The sequence below is a fragment of the Stegostoma tigrinum genome, chromosome 1 (assembly GCF_030684315.1).
Source record: "Stegostoma tigrinum isolate sSteTig4 chromosome 1, sSteTig4.hap1, whole genome shotgun sequence".
NCBI classification, from domain to species: Eukaryota; Metazoa; Chordata; class Chondrichthyes; order Orectolobiformes; family Stegostomatidae; genus Stegostoma; species Stegostoma tigrinum.
This window is the reverse complement of record NC_081354.1, coordinates 123,764,999-123,783,486: the sequence shown is the minus strand read 5'-3', so window position 1 is coordinate 123,783,486 and position 18,488 is coordinate 123,764,999. Positions and strand designations below refer to the sequence as shown.

General features: G+C 39.0%; 1 protein-coding gene across 3 annotated transcripts in view; it reads left to right on the top strand.

The window, feature by feature from the left end:
• LOC125454680 (vasculin-like) overlaps positions 1-18,488 on the top strand; it is a 56,699-nt gene that overhangs the window by 13,574 nt on the left and 24,637 nt on the right. For all 3 annotated transcript variants that reach the window (XM_048535725.2, XM_048535733.2, XM_048535717.2), the window contains exons 4-7: positions 210-333; positions 2,993-3,213; positions 11,185-11,248; positions 14,736-14,920. In XM_048535725.2, the coding sequence (XP_048391682.1) occupies positions 210-333; positions 2,993-3,213; positions 11,185-11,248; positions 14,736-14,920 (594 nt within the window). The remainder of the gene's footprint in view (positions 1-209; positions 334-2,992; positions 3,214-11,184; positions 11,249-14,735; positions 14,921-18,488) is intronic.

Genomic DNA, 18,488 nt, shown 5'->3' with positions numbered 1-18,488 from the left:
CTCAAAATTTTATTGTTGGTTGGCGTTTGAACACAAAATGACGAATCTGTCAACAAAACAAGTGATTTCAGTTTTAAATTATTGCATCACAAAGTCCTTAACGAAAGATGTGATATGGTGCCCTGTAGTTGTTTTGGATTTTGATCTTTTGTTTTCTTTTCTATGTTTTCATTGTTTGGTTTTCAATTAAATTTATTTTTACTGTACAGCAGTCACTCAATGTTGAAAAGAATCCTGAAACTTTGGTCCGACCAGAGAATCGTTATGATGTGAATCGCAGGCGACACAACTCGTCAGACAGCTTGGAGTCTTCTGGGACTCGTTCTAGCGGAGGTGTGTTGATTAATCAGCTGAGTGTGGTGAGAAGCTTGTGTGTGTGTTTACAGGTATTGTGTGGTGGTGTAAGTTGAAAATAGTGCATGGCAATGATAGTTGACCTCATTATTTAATTAATATCTTGAACTATTTTAAATTTTCATCGTGTTTATTTCCTCCTTTTTTTTAAAAATTCTTTAGCTGTAATGTTCTTACAAGTAACCAGGCAATAGTAATGTTTTTATACAAGTAGCTTGTTTCAATATAGTATGTAAAGAGGTGAGCTTATCTAAACTGGGGTTAAGCTATCAATCCTATTAGGTAGAAGTCGTAGGAAAAAAAAGCCTGTTATCTTTTGACATAATTTTAATATCAGATTAATTTGCTGTTTCATCTGTTGTTCCTTGATATAATTGAATACTCAGGAAATGCATGTTGGGTATGATCATTTAGGAGACAAAACTTCTAAGTATTTTGTATACTTCATAGGATTTGGATGGACAAATGGTGACACATTACAAAACTTGTAAATTGAATGGTCAACCTATTATGACATAATTCATACCTCCTGTGTATCTTCAATGTATTTTTATAACCTATGTTAAAATTGGGTGAACCTAATTAGGTACAATTGATTTTAATGTGCCATATATCCTTGTGTGGTTTGTTTCCAATGTAGCTCAGGGCTGCAAGTGCAAAACTGGCCTAAGAACGTGAAAAAAATAAGTTTGATTCTGTCCTGTGTTCCCTTTGTGTTCTGATTCCTTTTGTATCTAAAAAATCTATAGCTCTTTGTTTGTTTACAAGATACTTGGTAGATGAGTATTTGTGCTCTCAAAGGTAAAGAATTCGAAAGATTCACAGCCCTTTGTAATTTTGGACAAATTTCTCTTCATCCTGTATAAACTGGTACCCTGAGTCAATGACCTTTAGTTTGAGACTGTGTATTGGCAGGGCAAGCAGTCAGTCACCATCTGTTCTTCTGCATTATCATTTGGACATAATTGATATCAAGTTATTTCTGGTCTCTCCAATGCCCTACATAGTCACTTTAGTACCACCTTGCAATAAAGGTTAATGTAACCATTTATTGCTGCTACATGCCAATTCTCTCTTTCATGTAAAAGAATTCCCAAATTTTCAATGTTTGTAATAATTCACCATTGTAAAAACTTTTTCAGAGTGTCGTTTCACTTGTTGCCATTTCATTACCTGCTCAGTTAACTGGAGCATTTTTCCTTTGCAGTCTCTTTGTGTCCTCTTCATTTTTTTTTGATTTTGCTATGTGGTTTTCAACCTTGGCGCCTTTTTTGTATTTGGCCTTCTCATTTAAGTTGTGATCTAGATTGTAAACAGCTGAGGCCAAGTACCAATCTTTTGGACTTCCCACTAGTTACAACCTGTCAATCCAAAAATGACTTGTTTATTCTTCCTATGTTTTCTATCGGTTAATCAGTCCTCAACACATTACCCAAACCTCACGAAACATGTGTTCTTGTATACCAGAGATAGCAAGAACTGCAGATGCTGGAGAAACGGCAGGTAAGGCAGCATCAGAGGAGCGGGAAAGTTGATATTTCAAGCTGGGACCCTTCCTCAGAAATGGGGAGGGGCAAGGGAGCATCAGTTTTCCTCCTGGTCTGCTGCCTGGCCTGTGTTCTCCCTGCTCCACACTGCATTGTCATCTTATGTACCAACCTCTCTTTCAGTGAATGTCGACCGAAATATATTGTGTTCAATGGTTACTTTTATTTGTCACCACTTATACCATCTCAAAAGAAATTGGGAAATTAGGATTTGGCAGACCATTTCATTTTGATAAAATGATGAGTCCAAGTAATGACTGGTTGCTGTTTCTGCATGTTAACCGGCTGTGATTCCTGTACAAGGATAGTTTTTATGTGGGTGTAGAACATGCTGATGACTCTTGAAGTTGTTGCACCAAGTCCTTATCGCTTACTACCTCTGCTTGCTGACCTACATGGGCTTCCAGGCAAGCAATGCCTTGGTTTTTACTAAAACGTTATTATTTCTTACATCTGCAGAGATTTAAGCCCTGGAATTCTACCCTCCTTAATAATCCAATAGTTTAGTTGCATCACAAGTATTTGCTGAGCTGTCAGTTTTGAATGTCCCATGCTCTGCAATTTTATTGCAAAAATCCTGCCTTTCTGCCGCATGTTTTGCTTAACACTTGCCCCTTGACCAAGCATTTGACTGTTTGCCCTCAAATTTTCTTCGAAGCATCTTGAGATAGTTCAGCATGTTGCAGTTACAAAAAGAATAGGTTCTTCTTGCACTAATTAGCATGCAGGAATAGTGATGGCCTGCATAATATACTTCATTTTGTTGGTTACTGTAGTCTTTTGCAGACTAGATGTTGATGGTATTTGTTACTTCAGGCTTTTTCCTGTCAATTTGCTGACAAAGCATTTGACCAGGCTTCCTTTTTTGTTTGGTCCAAAATTTTAGATTGGAATCACGTTATGTGATCCTGTTGTCTTGTTTTTAATTAAGATGTCTTGAATTGATGTAAAACTTGATTTCTTTTTGGAAATATGTTGACACCTAAGGTTTTTTATAATGATTTGCATGCTGTGTAGTTTATTATCAAACTCAATTAGCTTTCTTTATATTATTGTTTACAAATTGCCAATAAAATTCGTTTGGTTTGCAGGAAACTTTGGAAGAAAAGAGAAAAATGGTTGGCGGTCGCAAGGACGGGGCACAGAAACTGTAAATCCAAGAAGTGGCTACCATGGAGGGAATCCCCGTCCTAGAAGTGGTACTTTCCATGGAGGAAAAGCCCCGGCATTGCATGAGAATAACTTAACAGAAGATGAAAATGGGAAAAAGGAAGACAAGGAGAAATCTAAGCAGTTTGAGGCTGAGGATTTTGTAGGTTGATTTTTTTTTTTCAAAATTATCTTTGAACAGTCATTGACTTGACAATCCAACCTTGAAAAGGATGTTAAATTCATCAAATAATCAACATTTTATGCTTGTAGTTGTGCATTTAAGCCATCACATCTGATTTACCACGTTAGGTGTATGTTTGGAAGCTATTACACAAGATGAATACATGATGCAAGAAATGCTATAATTTCAATTGGTTGATTTTATTCATCTTTTGCTAAAACTATATTTTGGTTATGCAATTGTTTTTGCTCCATCACTAGATGACCAATCTGCCATCATGACAAGGTATTTTTGTTCTGAGGTCCTGGCAGATGACTCCAAATACATTGGTCACCAGAAAATAGTGGACATTCTAAGTAATGGGATACTCGCTGATCTGTAATTCCCCCTGGTGCGTCTCACTGCCAGATACACAAATCTAGACAACTGCTCTTATCTGTCACAAGCCAGCATGTTAAAATCAAACACATCCAGTGCATCTGGAAAGCACAGCACTCCACATGGTTAAGAATGTTGGGAGTTGGAATTGAAGAATGCTTTTAGTTTTAAATGCTTCTCATAACCAAAAATTATTCCAAGTTGTTACACGAGTTCTTATTTTGACTGGGGTCGCACCCCCATCCCCCAATGCTTCAGTGAGCAAGTTGAATAATCTTCATGAAATTGAACCCGTATTGTAAGTTTTTTATTTCTTCAGTTTCTACTGTTCTGGTGCTCTTTTTCCGAACCCCTTGCTCCACTCCACTATATTGTGTTAGGTAATAATTTGAATAGGTTTAAAATGATTAAAAGTTTTGACTATGGTTATTCGTGATAGATTGTAAGATGAATGTAAAAGAGTACATTCATCTATGATAAGATACGGATTGTAAAAACATATACGATCAGCACGCCAACATTACTTTTTATACAGTCTAACAACTTGAAGTAATATTTTAGCCAACTTGTATTGGGAGTGTCAGGTCATTTCACTTAATAGATGTTTAGTGCTTTCAAGCATTTGAGGACCAAATTCTACAGGAGCAGAATTAGACCATCCAGCCCATTAAGTTCAGTCCATCATTTTGTTGTGTCTGATATGGCTGTCAACTCATTCTTCTGCCTTCCTGAAACTTGATCATTTTACTAATCAAGAATCTAACTTTCTCTGTCTTAATAATGACTTGACCTTTACAGCCCTCTGTGGCAATGAGCTCCGCAGGTAAATCAGTCTGGCTGAAGAAATTCCTTCTCATACCAGTTTTAAGGGGTTATCCCTTCACTTTTTGAGGCTGCATCCTGGGGTCCTAGTCTCTCATAAGTGGAACCATCTTCTCAATGTCCACTCTATCCAAACCTCTGTTTTCTTTAGCTTCAGTCAGATCCCTTGCTCACCCTTCAAAACTCCAGCGAGTATGGGCCCAAGTTCTCAACCATCCATCGTATGATAAGCTGCTCAACTCTGGGACCATTCTTGTAAACTACTGTCATTTTTATATTAATGCTTCACTTCAAGAAGCACTTTGCTCCCTTTTTAAAATAGCACATAACTTCATTTCACAGCTATCTTTCAAAGGGCGCATTTATACTATGTGTAATAATTGGAAAATCTTTCTCTTTAAGCTAAAATTCTGGAAGTAGGCATGAGTAAGGAGGTCTACATGGCCAAAGTATTGGTATGTGCCTTTTTCAACTGTCACTCCGCGTAATTTCGATTTCACAATGCTTTAAGGTCATGCTTGCAGATATTTTGATAAATGTCTGTCAAGATGTGAGTCAGGGACATGTAACTGATGTCCTCATGTACCCTTGTCCATTTGGAGTTTCAGTTTGTGAGCAGCTGCTGTGCGTAGATCGGAAACTAATTGTATTATCCATGCAATGTTGATCATGGAAGATTTCATGTTGAGACTGGTGGGTAAAGTGTCAATCAAGTGGGCTTCTTTTCATGGATTGTACAAAGCATGAATGTTGTGCAACGAGCGTGCATTTAAGCAAGTTAAAAAGTATTCCATCGCATTCTTGACTTGTGCGTGTGCACAGTGGCAAGCTTTTGGGGAATTGTGGGGTGAATCGCTTAGTTAACATGAGCTTCTGACTTAATGCAGTAGTCGTAATATTTGCATTGATGACCCAGTGGCATTTCTGGTAACTGACGATCAAGATTTTGATCTGAGTGGTCATAATGTCATGGAATGCGAAGTGGTTATGATTAATCTCATTGGAAAAGGTTATCACTTGGTCAGCGTTAAGTATTTTTTGGTATTGACAATGTCTGCGTAAGTCTTAGGAAAACATTTAGTCAAAGTACTGGATAAAAGGCTGGTTAATGGGCCCTCATGAATAAAGAAGGTCTATGTCAAATTGATTTTAACAAAAAATTGCCTTCTGGACATTTTCCTACATGGTTGTTTTTCTTTCAGACTGGACGATTGTACAGTGTTTCCCAAGCATCAGTACTAGGACTGTTGCTTTTCTGACCACATAAGTAACTTGGATCTTGGGGAACAAGTAAAATTTCTATGGTTAACAGTGAGGACACTTGTCAACTACAAGGGAACGCAGGCTAGCAGACGAGGTAGAGTTGTTGATGGAGTTCAATAGTGGGAACTATGCTGTGAGGAATTTCAGCAGAAGGCAGAGGGAAGGACCGGTTTAATTGCCTGGATCCAAAAGGCGCTTGCAGGAGCACACACCTGGGAATGCATGTGCAAAGATGTCTGAATGTGGCAGGACAAAATGAAAGATTGAGTACAGAAGTAGGGAAATGATGTTGAACCATTAATAAAGCTTAGGTTAAGCCCTAACTAGAGCACTGCCTCAAGTGTAAGACTGCAAATTAGGGAAGGTGTGAAAATCCATCACAGCATGCAGACGGAAAATTACCAGAATAATTTTTGTAATGTTACATTGGAGATGCTGCCATTTGTTTTTCTTGGAGAATAGACTGAAAGGAGACTTTTAGACTGTAATGGTGTTGTGATGAGTTCAAACCATGCAGATCAGGAAAATTTTTTTTTATGCAGCAAATCTGAACTGCCTGACTAGAGTGTGGTGGAAGCAGAGATACTCCATGATTTCCAAAAAAAATTGAATTGTCACCTGACAGGAGTGAACTCTCCATGCTATGTGATCAAATAGGAAATGGGATTGATTAGGTAACTCTGGAGAGCTAGTTCAAACTCAATTGATCAAATGGCTGTGTCCGGTCTGGCTCTGGCCTTGTTTTGTTCAGGTCTTGTTGCATGCAGTCATGGATGCTGCTTTTCTGTGGAATTTTGAATTGAGCTGAAAGTTGCAATAATCACTGAATATCTCATGCTAGGATAAAGGGAAGTTCGTCAGTGAAGTAGCTGAACAAATTTGGGCTCCATTTGCTGCTCTGAGAAACAGCTACAATGATATTTTGAGGCTGAACAGATTAACCATCATCTTTTGTGCCAGTTATGACTCCAGCCAATGAACAATTTCCCTTGGTTTCTGCTGACATGGCTTTTGCTTGGGCTCCTTCACGCCACATTGGTGGAATGCTGCCTGGGTGTTAATTAATACAAATAATTTAGAATTGAGCTATTGCACACAGGTTGGTTTAGATTTGACTTGCTCTTTTTTTTTGACCAAATATAACAGAATAATTTTCAACATTGTGTTGATGGCAAGGCTGCAGTGGTATTAGAGTAGTTAGTCCTTGCTAGGGCTGGATGTGATTCTAGAACATGGGCCTTCATCTATATATTATAGAATCTCAATAGTGCAGAAACAGGCCCATCGGCCCAACAAATCTTCACTGACCCTCGAAGCATCCCATCCGCCCTAACCAAATCTACACAACTATGCATAATTTAGCATGGCTAATCCACCTCCCATGCACATCTTTGGACTTGGGAGGAAACTGGAGCACCCAGAAAGAAACCTATGCAGGCACAGGGAGAATGTGCAAAGTCCACACAGACAGCTGCCTGAAGGTGGAATTGAACCCGGGTCCCTATCACTGTGACACTACAGTGCTGCCATGTAGGCTTCATGGCAGAACAGCCTAATCCAGTCCATGTTCATGTGGTCTTCGCTTTTAAGGGCAATTAAATGCTATGTGAATTGGCTGAAGACTGGTAGCTATGATGGTGGTATGGGAAAATTTTGGCAAGAACCAACCAGTTGTTGTTCCAGTAGAAGACTATTGTAAATGTTTCTGCGTAGCCTTTACCATCCTGTTAGAATCTGCCAGTATTGAAAGTTGGTGGGGTGGGGTTCAATTCACTGGAGGGAATACCCTGAAGATGGCCCTTGGTCTTTGCAGGCTGAGTGGGAGTCATTCCAAATCATGTTGTCTTTGTCATCTAACTCCACAACAGGTAGATTGAAGATAAAGTAATGTTGGTTATATCCTGTGAGGTGCAGAACACCTCTGCTCGGTTCGCAATGAACGGCTGCACCTCCCAGTCGCTAACTATTTCCACTCCCCCTCCCATTCTTTAGATACCATTGTCCATCATGGGCCTCCTGCGGTGCCACAATGATGCCAGCCGAAGGTTGCAGGAACAGCAACTCATGTTCTGCTTGGGAACCCTGCAGCCCAATGCTATCAATGTGGACTTCACTAGCTTCAAAATCTCCCCTTGCCCCACCGTATCCCAAAACCAGCCCAGTTCGTCCCCTCCCCCCACTGCACCACACAACCAGCCCAGCTCTTCCCCTCCACCCACTGCATCCCAAAACCAGTCCAGCCTGTCTCTGCCTCCCTAACCTGTTCTTCCTCTCACCCATCCCTTCCTCCCACCCCAAGCTGCACCTCCATCTCCTACCTACTAACCTCATCCCACCTCCTTGACCTGTCCGTCTTCCCTGGACTGACCTATCCCCTCCCTACCTCCCCACCTATACTCTCCTCTCCACCTATCTTCTTTACTCTCCACCTTCAGTCCGCCTCCCCCTCTCTCCCTATTTATTCCAGAACCCTCACCCCATCCCCCTCTCTGATGAAGGGTCTCGGCCCGAAACGTCAGCTTTTGTGCTCCTGAGATGCTGCTGGCCTGCTGTGTTCATCCAGCCTCACATTTCATTATCTTGGTTATATTCTGTTGTTTTGACGTGGAATACAAGAGACAAGATTGTAATCATTACAAGTTCATTGTTTATATTGGTCAATGTCAGCTTTGTTTCAGTTGCCCCTTCCTTTGTTGCCTGCAACCGTATCTTTAAATTTATTCTTAATAACTGCCTCTTTATTCCTGCTTTGTATTGGTGCAGCTTCTCCTTTACCAGCTTTACTGTCTTACACGTTCCTAACTAATGGGAAACTTGTCCCTGTTTAGACCCTGGCCACTTTAGTCTTCTTCTGTGCTACGATACATAGAGAGACACATCTGAGGTGCTGAAATTGATGTTTTGTTGTTGGCTTCAATTATACTAATTTCACCCTCTGACTTTATTGTTCCCTAACTCCATAACTTACCTCCAATTGTACAACCCACAAGAGTTTTGCATTCTTTTAACTCTGGTTTCTAGTAAATCTGTTACTACTTTTAGGCCGCAATACCTTCTAATGTATATGCTTAAAAACTCTAGAAAGTTCTTCATAAATTTCTCTGCAGCTACTTTAAAGATGTCTGCCATGTTTATGCAGCCAAAGTGCTGACATACTTCAGCACAATGTTCTCGGAGCCTTGAAGAAAGTGTCTGTTTGCTTTCTTTCTCGTGACAACTTTTAATTATGTGTATATCAAAATTTTCTACAGAAAAGCACAAAGCTACACTTGGTTTGATGTTGTATTTGATTTTCATTGTAAAAAGAAAGTATGTGTTTGTGTGAGAAATGATGATGGCAAAATATCAGACCACTTGCCCATTTCCCAACTTCCTCTTGCTTTGCATACTAGAGAAATGTCACAACCATAAATTCAGGCTCTAAATTTCTGCTTCATGTGTGGCATAGCATCTTATTAATGTCAAAAAAGTCCTGACGGATGTAGGTTAAAAGCAGTTATTAGTTTGCCCTAGAATTATGATCTATGTGTCGTAAATGTTTCTTGACTTTTTTTTAAAAAAAGAAGCAACATTGAGTAACCAGAAGGAACGTTTGTAGTTGATCTACAGATATAAAATTATCCGTCTTGTGAACAACACTCACTTCACAACAGTGTCACACTTCCTATCTCATTAAGCTGGTGTGCACTCTGACTCAGAAGAACGCCAAAGGCGATCTGCTAATAGTTTAAAATTGTACGTAAGAGCATCATACTATCATTAAACTCTGTTGATAGGAAAGTACAGCTGAGTGACTCTGTACTTCTTTTCTGTAACTTTATAAAAGTCAGTCTGTCGATTTTGATTTGGTCTATTTGGCATGACGTCATAAAGTTTAAATGATTGCTATGCAAGGATTTAGTTTTGCTTTTTATTCTGTTATCTTACTTTGTGGTTTGAGGTGTTTTGAAACTGATTGGGCAAGCCATTTTTTAATCATTGAGAGATGAGATCACATCATTGGCACACTGTCATCTTGGATATTCTATGTGAAGTATATGCCCCTTGTTCTACAAGTCATTGCTTAGTGTAAAATTTAATGCAAGGTCACCTTTTTTTTTAAAAAAAATAGCTTGTCTGTTATTGTACTGAGTTAGTTAAATGCCGAAGTAAAAAAATCATTGTGAGCATATTTAACAACACACTAAAAGCTTCCACAATTAGTTGAGTACTATGATTTTTAAAGAGCTTTACCGATGGAATTACTTGTAAATGCTAAATTGCAAGAAATTCAGTTAATAGCATTTTTTGACTTTGCTTTTTCTGTTTCAAGTAATGAATTCTGAATATTAGGTTTAGAGATGAAATTTTATATTAGATGACAATTCAGTTTACTTAAATGAAGTGATTTCCTGAAGCCTCCAGCATTTAATGATTACATCGACCCAAGTAAGTGTACCCTCATGCTCAGGCATTCAAAGTTTTCAGCTACCTTCCTCGTTCCTGTTTTGCCCACTTTGGCAACTTTCTTGGTTTTGTACCAAAAAGAGAAAGTGACTTAAGTTGAAAGTTTCAATAATTGTACTTAAAAAAAAAAAAAAAAAAATTATTTTTCCAACTACAGTGGTTAGCTTTGTAGGGGAGCAGAGGCTCTACAGCCATTAACGTTACATGTTACCAATGAAATCTTTGTTAAATGATGGTTAATGAGACCTCTGTGAAAAACAATTTCTACGACAACATATGAAGAATTGACAACTTGATAGATTTTAATAAGCTATTGAAGTGCCCACAAATCTGTTGTAATGGTGCAGTAAGCTAATGATTTGAAAACTTGGCAACAAGAATGAATCTGTGGCTTAGTAACTATTTTCCTGAGGACAAACGACCAGTTATATTGCTAAGTTAACTCTAGTATTCATTTAGCAGCATCAACATGTCAGGTACTTAGCTGATTCTAGGCAGAAGCTAAAAGTGACTTAAGGTGACTTTCAGAATGCAGAATGTTGATTGAAACTTGGGAGCATGTCAGGTGTGAAATGACTATGGAGGAAGAGTTTAAAAACAAAAGGCTACACAGACTGTTTGATTCAAAACAGTTGTAAGCATTGGATGCTTAAGAGATTTTTACCTTTTTATGAATCTAGATTTTGAGGGAAGGGAAGGAACTTTTTTGCAAATAAATAACTTTTTATCCTGGTCTCCCTCCCCATCCTCTACACAGAAAAACTTCCATTTGATAGACAGATACCCAAAAGCACTGCAAACACCCATGCATACTGTGTCCATTTTAAAAATTAAATTAGGAAAGTAAGAGCAAAATGTAAGGGGAAAAAGTTGCATTGTTCAGTCTTTATCAGTCCTGGAGCATTGAATTGCTTTGGTGAAACCCAGTTTGTTGTTTTGAGTATTGCCAATTTCTCGAATTTTTTGTGTCGGTTGAAAGTTTAATGTTGTTTGCAAGCATGTTTCTCAATCATATGATAATTGTTTTGTTTTACCTTCCAGCCATCACTTAACCCTGAGTCCAAAAAAGAACTTGGCAAGAACAAATCCATTGCAGGTGTATGGGGTGAGTTATTAACTAATTCTTAGTTGTTGTTCGCAATTTTTAACCAGTGTAGAAACAACTAAATTTATTTGAAATTCTTACACTAAATTATTACAAAGTCTTTTTAGGCTGCATAATTCTAAACCAAAATATCTTGGGGTCCAGGAAGAGGTTTAAATACATTAATTTTAATATATTTCAAGTTTCTGACACTGATCATGTGTGTTTTTTTTCTCCCCCAGAGATAATAACACTAACAAAAGATCAATAAAATTCTTGCAGAACAATGTGGCAACTTGGCTCAATTGGTACATGAAAGTCAGGAAGTTGTAGGTGTAAAGTCCATTTCTGGGCTTGACCACCACAGTCTAAACTACTGTTTCACTGCAGTATTGAGGGAATGCTATATGTCAAACATGACATTAACATGATTCCCTGCCTGCTGTCTTTGGGTGTAAAAGATTTCATGCTATTCTTCATCTCTCTCAATTATCAACACAGAAACAGATTATCTGGTCATTGTGGCACTGCTCTTTGTGAGAGTTCTCTGCTGCATTTAGATATTTTTACACTGACTGTTATTCAAAATTTATTTAATTATGTGCGAAGCTTGGGCACCTGGTCGTGGCGCCGTATAAATTTTAAAATATGGGCCTGAGTTGTTACAGTTTTATGAGCTGTAATATCTGTTAGGGTTGCAGGTGCCTACCAAGCTGCAGTGTTGTAGAGAGATGTTTGGCTCTACTTAATTTCGCTTCACAGGAAATGAATATTTCGCTCAGAGCAAAAACTAATGAAACTGATAATTGGACATGTAAGAATGAAACAAATTGCTGAAAATACTCAACAGACCTATAATGAGATTTCTTTCTTGTCAATAATTTGTGTTCAGCCATATTGTAACATGGGTTACCTCACAGTAGTTTTTCTTAATTCTGACCTCAAACTTTTAAGTCTTGACAAACAGACTATGAATGTTTTTTAAAATGCTTTTAACCAGATAACTGTGGCTTAATTGTAAAAATATGCCAGTGGCTAAATTTTAATAATCACCATCCGTTCTGAGGAAGGGTCACCGGACCCGAAACATTAACTCAGTTTTCTCCTCCACAGGTGCTGTCAGACCTGCTGAGCTTTTCCAGCAACTTTGCTTTTGTTCCGAAATTTTAGTAGTACCTTTACAATGTAATTTTATTGATCATTCACATCAACCAATGGTTGAATAGTTTTGCCAATCCTTTTACGTTGAAGTCGGCGGTAGATGTTACATTTGGATTTAGTACTTTAAAGAGTATGTAAGTTCCAAAATGAAGATCAATTTTGCTGTTCCTTCCATAAGAAGTAGGAACAAGAATAGCCCATTCGGCCCCTCGAGTCTGCTGCACCATTCAGGAGGGTCTCTGCTCGTCTGATGTTTCTTGCCTCCACTTTTGTGGTAACCCATGATTCCCTTACTGAGCAAGAGTTTACTTATCTCGCCTAAAGGCACACACAGGAACTCTGCCCCCACAGCTCTCTGCGGCAAGGAGTTCCAAAGACACTCCAATTCAAGGGAAGAAATTTTTCCTCACCTCGCTTTGAAATTGGCACCTCTTTATTCTGAGATTATGCCCTCTGGTTCTAGACTCTCCCATGAGGAGAAACATCCTCTCAATATTTACCTTGTCAAGTCCCTTAAGAATCCTATGTTTCCATGCAATCACCGCTCACTTTTTTTAACTCCTGTGAGTGGTCCCAATTTGTTCAACTGCTGCTCATGGGTGATCCCTGGTATGGAGGGATTATCCTTAGTTAATTTTCTCTGAACTGCTTCCCATGGAATAATCTTTCCTTAATTAAGATGACCAAAATTGCTGTCAATATTCCAGATGTGGCCTCAATTGCCTTGTAATTTATAAGAAGATTTCCCTACTCTTAGACTCTAACCTCCATGAAATAAGGACTGACTTCACATGGCCCTTGACAATATTTGAGCAATTTCTTTATTTCTTCGGTTAAAGCACACAAACTTAGTCTACTCTGACTATTGAATCACCTTTTTTGTCTTGTTGAAATTCTGAGCAACTGTATTTTTAGGACTAGGCTCCTGCAGTAGCATATCCCCAGTGTGGTAATTTACATGATATAAATGGCATGATACCAGTAATTGGGGCAGCAATTATAATAGAACAATGATCTTTCATAATTTTCTTTTTGTCTACATCAACTTATGCTTTTTCTTTACTTAAAAATGACTAACTTATACCTCTGAAGGGTCTAGGCCTGAAACATCAGCTTTTGTGCTCCTGAGATACTGCTTGGCCTGCTGTGTTCATCCAGCTTCACACTTTGATAACTTAAACCCGTTTCTCTCTCCGGTTTTGTGTTGAAGTGCTATAGTTTTAAATCTCCTGTTCATTGGTATCACAGCACTGCAACTTCTGTATGTTTCAAGTTTATTTTGTTGATGAAAAGCACAGGAAGACGGATAAAGATAATGAAAATTACCTTTTGTGGCTGCCTTTGTTTGATACAAGCCTTCGAATGCCAAGATAAGAACTAGGAGCAGGATTAGAGAACTCAGTCCCTTGATCTGCCCTGCCATTTGATACAATTATAGCTGATTTCTTCTTCGTCTCAACTCCACTTTGCTGTGAACTCACCATAATCCTTCCATTTGTTATGAATTAAGAATCCATCTATCTACTCCTCAATGCCCCAGCTTTCACTGCTTTCTGGGTTAGTGAATTCAACAAGTTTATGACCCTTTCAGAGAAGCACCCTTCTGAAGAGTGCATGCATCCTGTGAGAAATTTGGAATCTTTTGAGATCTCCACTTGTTGGAACTTCATATCTTCTGGATGTAAGTTTGCTCGCTGAGCTGGAAGGTTTGTTTTCAGACGTTTCGTCACCATTCTAGGTAACATCATCAGTGAGCCTCCGGAGGCTCACTGGTGATGTTACCTAGAATGGTGACGAAATGTCTGAAAACTAACCTTCCAGCTCAGCGAGCAAACTTACATCCAGAACCTCAACCTGAGCTACAAATCTTCTCAAAACTCGCTAAAAAGAATTCATATCTTCTATTTCATTTCATTATTGGTAGTTGTGCCTCATTTTATCTGCTTCAGAATTCCCTCTCTCAGCTTCTTTTCATTCTTTACTTTGGTAAACATTTACTTGCCATATGTATACAAATGTATTCTTGGGATCAGCTTGTAAAAAGCATGTAAATGATAATGCCTCTTGTCTGCTTTGCATGGAGGGTATGAAATCAATCTATTAATTAAATTCTGATTTATTTTTTCTCTTAACTGTGATCCAGAATCCTTGTGCATCCCTAATTTTGCTGTTGCTGTATTGTTGGTCAGTGTAAAGTAATTTTGATAAATTTCACTCTTTACTGCCGTATACTTAATCCTGTTTGTCTCACCTTTTCATTCAATCCTCAGCGTTTGTACCATTACTAACAGCATTGATAGCTAACTTAATGTGCAAATTTACATGTAATTTTTTTTCTGTAATGTAGAAAATCCTCCAAATCCAAAATCTAGAACATCTAAAATGCTGGTCATTAAAAAGGTCCTCAAAGAAGAACCAATACTACCAGGATATCCTCTGACAGGGGGATCTCATCCCCAGCCTGTGAAGAATGGGACAGGACCCAGTGTCTATAAGGGATTGGTTCCGAAGGCTGCTGGTCCTCCAGCAAAGGTAAGGCGAAATCTTATCGCAATGGGTAATAATAATTCATGTTTAATGGCAAGTTCTCAACTACCTTTTCCATTTTATCATGCAGAACTTAGTCAGGTTCAAAGCCCCACTTTAATTTGAAACTATTTAGAAAAATATTGTTAAACAGTTAGCATTTATTTGAAACACTAACTTATCTGGTTTGTTTTGAGGATGTAATTATCTGAAGTGCAACTTTCAGCAAGTAAATTCATAGTAAAATAACAGCATTGCTAACCATGTGTTGGTCTTGCCTGTCATTGTGCGTGTCTACATATTATTTCAGGTTATCTTTCTGATGGTACACAAGAACCTAAAGGGAAAGCTGGGGTTGGGAGACTGACTCCTGGTGCTCACAATCTCTGGAGGAAAACTCTCAGCTGTCCACTGCAGAAGCTTCATTTGAAATCTTTTTGCAATTCTACAAATTATAAGCAAAAGGCCCAGAGCAATTATGCCTGGCTTTGAAGTTTTGATGTACAAGATGAAGTAGAAATGATGTAATTTTTAGGTCAGAAATTTGCATTTCAGTGCTTTTTAATTCTGTGTCTACAATGCATTCAAATGTCTCTTGACTAATTTGAAGTTTCCAAAAGTACTTCAAAACAGATCACCCAGTTAAACCAAACAACAACTTCTTCGGAAAGGAATAAGGCATGGAAGAAAAAAACTCATTTTTTTTGTGATCTCTTGAAGACTAGTCTTGTAAAGCTCAATATTTTTGACATGGTTAAATGACAACAAATTTTAGGAGATCTACAGTAGGAAATGTAGACAAGACCATGATTGGTACTAATTCAGGTCAAATTGAAACTGATCCGTAATGTCACTCGAGGCCAGTGGTCTTGAATAGGTGGCAAAAGAGTACTTTTAAGGATACCTACAGCAATGAAAGCTTCCAGTAGGCTGTTTGGCCCCTCTAGCCTCTTCCACCATTTAATAGGATCGTGGCTGATCTGACATTCCTCGCACTTACATTTCTGCCCTTTCCCTGTAACCCTTGATTCTCCTCCTGATCAACAATCTGCCCATCTTCCCCTAAGTAATGGAGAAGATTCAATAAATTTTAAACACAAACAAGCTTTAGTATAATATTCCCAAACCTCTGATTATAGTAACTGATGTTTTCAGATTTCCCTGTGTGAGGAAAGCAAAGGATAAAATTAATTGTGTATCCATTGCAGTCATGTAGAGAGACGAGAGAAGCTAAGGTTGCTGTCATTAGCGTTATGAAATCTTAGTGACAAAAGAAGCCATGTAGCCCATCAGGTCCATGCCAACCCTTTTAAAGGGTAGTCTAGTTAGCCCACTGCCGTCACACCCGTGCAATTTTTTTCTCCTTTTGGTAGTAATCTAAATCTCTTTTGAATTTGCATTTTGAATCTGTTCCGACCCAAATTGGGTAATGTGTTCGAAATCCTCACTAGCCATTGCATGAAAACTTTTTTTATTCCTCCTACAACCCCTGGCCTTTTTGCCACTCACCTTAAATTGGTACCGCTGGTTATTGACCACTGAATTGCTCAACAGTGTCTCTTTGCTCTAAGGGGACCAACCCTAAGTTTTATAGTCTGGGCAAAACTCTTAGCCTGATCCATGTGGAAAGACTGTGTACCTTTTTTTATTTTCCTGAATTTTTGCAGACTGAAATACCTTTATACAAGGTAATTTAACCAAGGGTTGAAGGACTATTGCACTTCTTGAAAGCAAGCAACTTGAATACTGTTGACACAGTTGCTTGTTCTAGGTCTAGTGTAAGAAGAGTTTGCGGTCAAGCTGGAGCCAAGTTGTGTGGAATGGGGCTTTGGCTGGCAACAAGTAGCTGATTGATCTTTGGACGAGTTATAAGTTATCACTGTTAATATCTATTTAGTTGGCTGCCAGATGTGAACATTTGGGAGAAGCAAAAGAAAAACTAGTTCTACTTGCCTCATTTGGCCTGGATCCCTCTATACCTTTGCTATTTATGTACTTACACACATGTCTTTTAAATGTTATAACTATGTCTGTGTCCTCTGGCAGTTTATTCTACATCTGCACCATCCTCCACGGAAAAAGTTGTTTCTCCTTTTAAATCCGTTTCCTCTCTCTCCTTTAATGTTATCCCCTCTAGTTTTGAACCCCTCCGCCTGAGGGAAAGGACCTTTGTTATTCACGTTATCTATGTCCCTCATGATTTTGAAACCTCTAAGTTATATTCTCCATACAGCTCAGTTGACTGTATTTTATCGTTATTTCTTTTGTGTAGGAAACTTCAGTTCTGTTTCAATCATAAAACCAGAATTACGAGATTGCATGCTTCTGACTCGGTGAAATCGCACAGTGAAAACCAAACAAACTCAGGTTACATCAGTAGTGGGCAAGTTATTGGAGAGGATTCTTAAATGACATGATTTTATCTGTTTTGAAAAAGAATAGACTTGTTGGGGATAGTCAGCATGGCTTTGTGGGGGCATTCCTGTTTGAAATGAGGTATGAAATGACTCCAGAAGCTGGTATCCTGGCACACGTGGCGAGTCCTTGAAAATGCCCAGCTCCACTAGAGCCTGCTGAGTGAACAGGATGTCTGACATTCCTGTTTGTTTGTGTCAGCCAGGGCTCCCTGATCAGACCTTGAGTAACAGCACCAAACAGGGAACTTATTCTGAGGTCCAGGTGTCTGACGACAGTAGAATCACTGCTGTTGACCACCCCCACCCCCAACTCTCATGTCCAATGATATTGGCCAGTTCTCTATTTTTGTGTAGCTGCTCCAGCACTGGGTCAGGTTCTTCGATTATACCTTGTATGAGTGGTGTATAATGCACAGTCACTGACCACTTGCACCTGGGTGTCTTGGGGGGGAAAAAAAATCACCCTCTCTTCGAGCCATCAGGTTGCCGAGATGCCAAAGTCTGCTTTGTTCATCTCACACTCTCGGGTATCTTCAGTGCTTGATGAAGAGGGAGGACCCACAGTTTCTGGAACAGATCAGACGCTGTTGAGGAGCTGGGCACGTTTTTGCTCTAGAACGGTTGGCAAGTTTGCAGCTTTCACATGGTTCACATGCTTGTTCAGGACAAGTGCACCTTCTTGAATGTTATACATCGCTGGAGCTGACCTCTCATCAAGTTTTGAGGAAAAGTCACTGGACCTAAGACGTTAACTCTGAATTTTCTCCACAGATGTTGCCAGCCTTGCTGAGTTTAGCCAGCAATTTCGCTTCTTGTTTGAGAAAGTCAAACTTGCTTGACTTTGTTCTCATCAGTATCTCTCACAGTTGCATCTGCCCATCACAATATTGCTGAGCGACCACTGCACAGACCTTATGGAGATGTGCAAAGTTTAATGGATTTTGAACAGATCGAGCAACTCCAAAACTGGGTATCCTTGGGGTCATGTGAGCCAACAGCAACAGCAAAATCATGTTCAGTCACAAACTGTAACCCTATGACCTGGCACGTACCCCACTTTACCATTACTATCAAGCTGAAGACCAACCTTCGTTTAATGAATAGGGCAGAGAACGTGCAAGGGTCAGCATGTGGCATGTCTAAAAATGAGGCTCGTT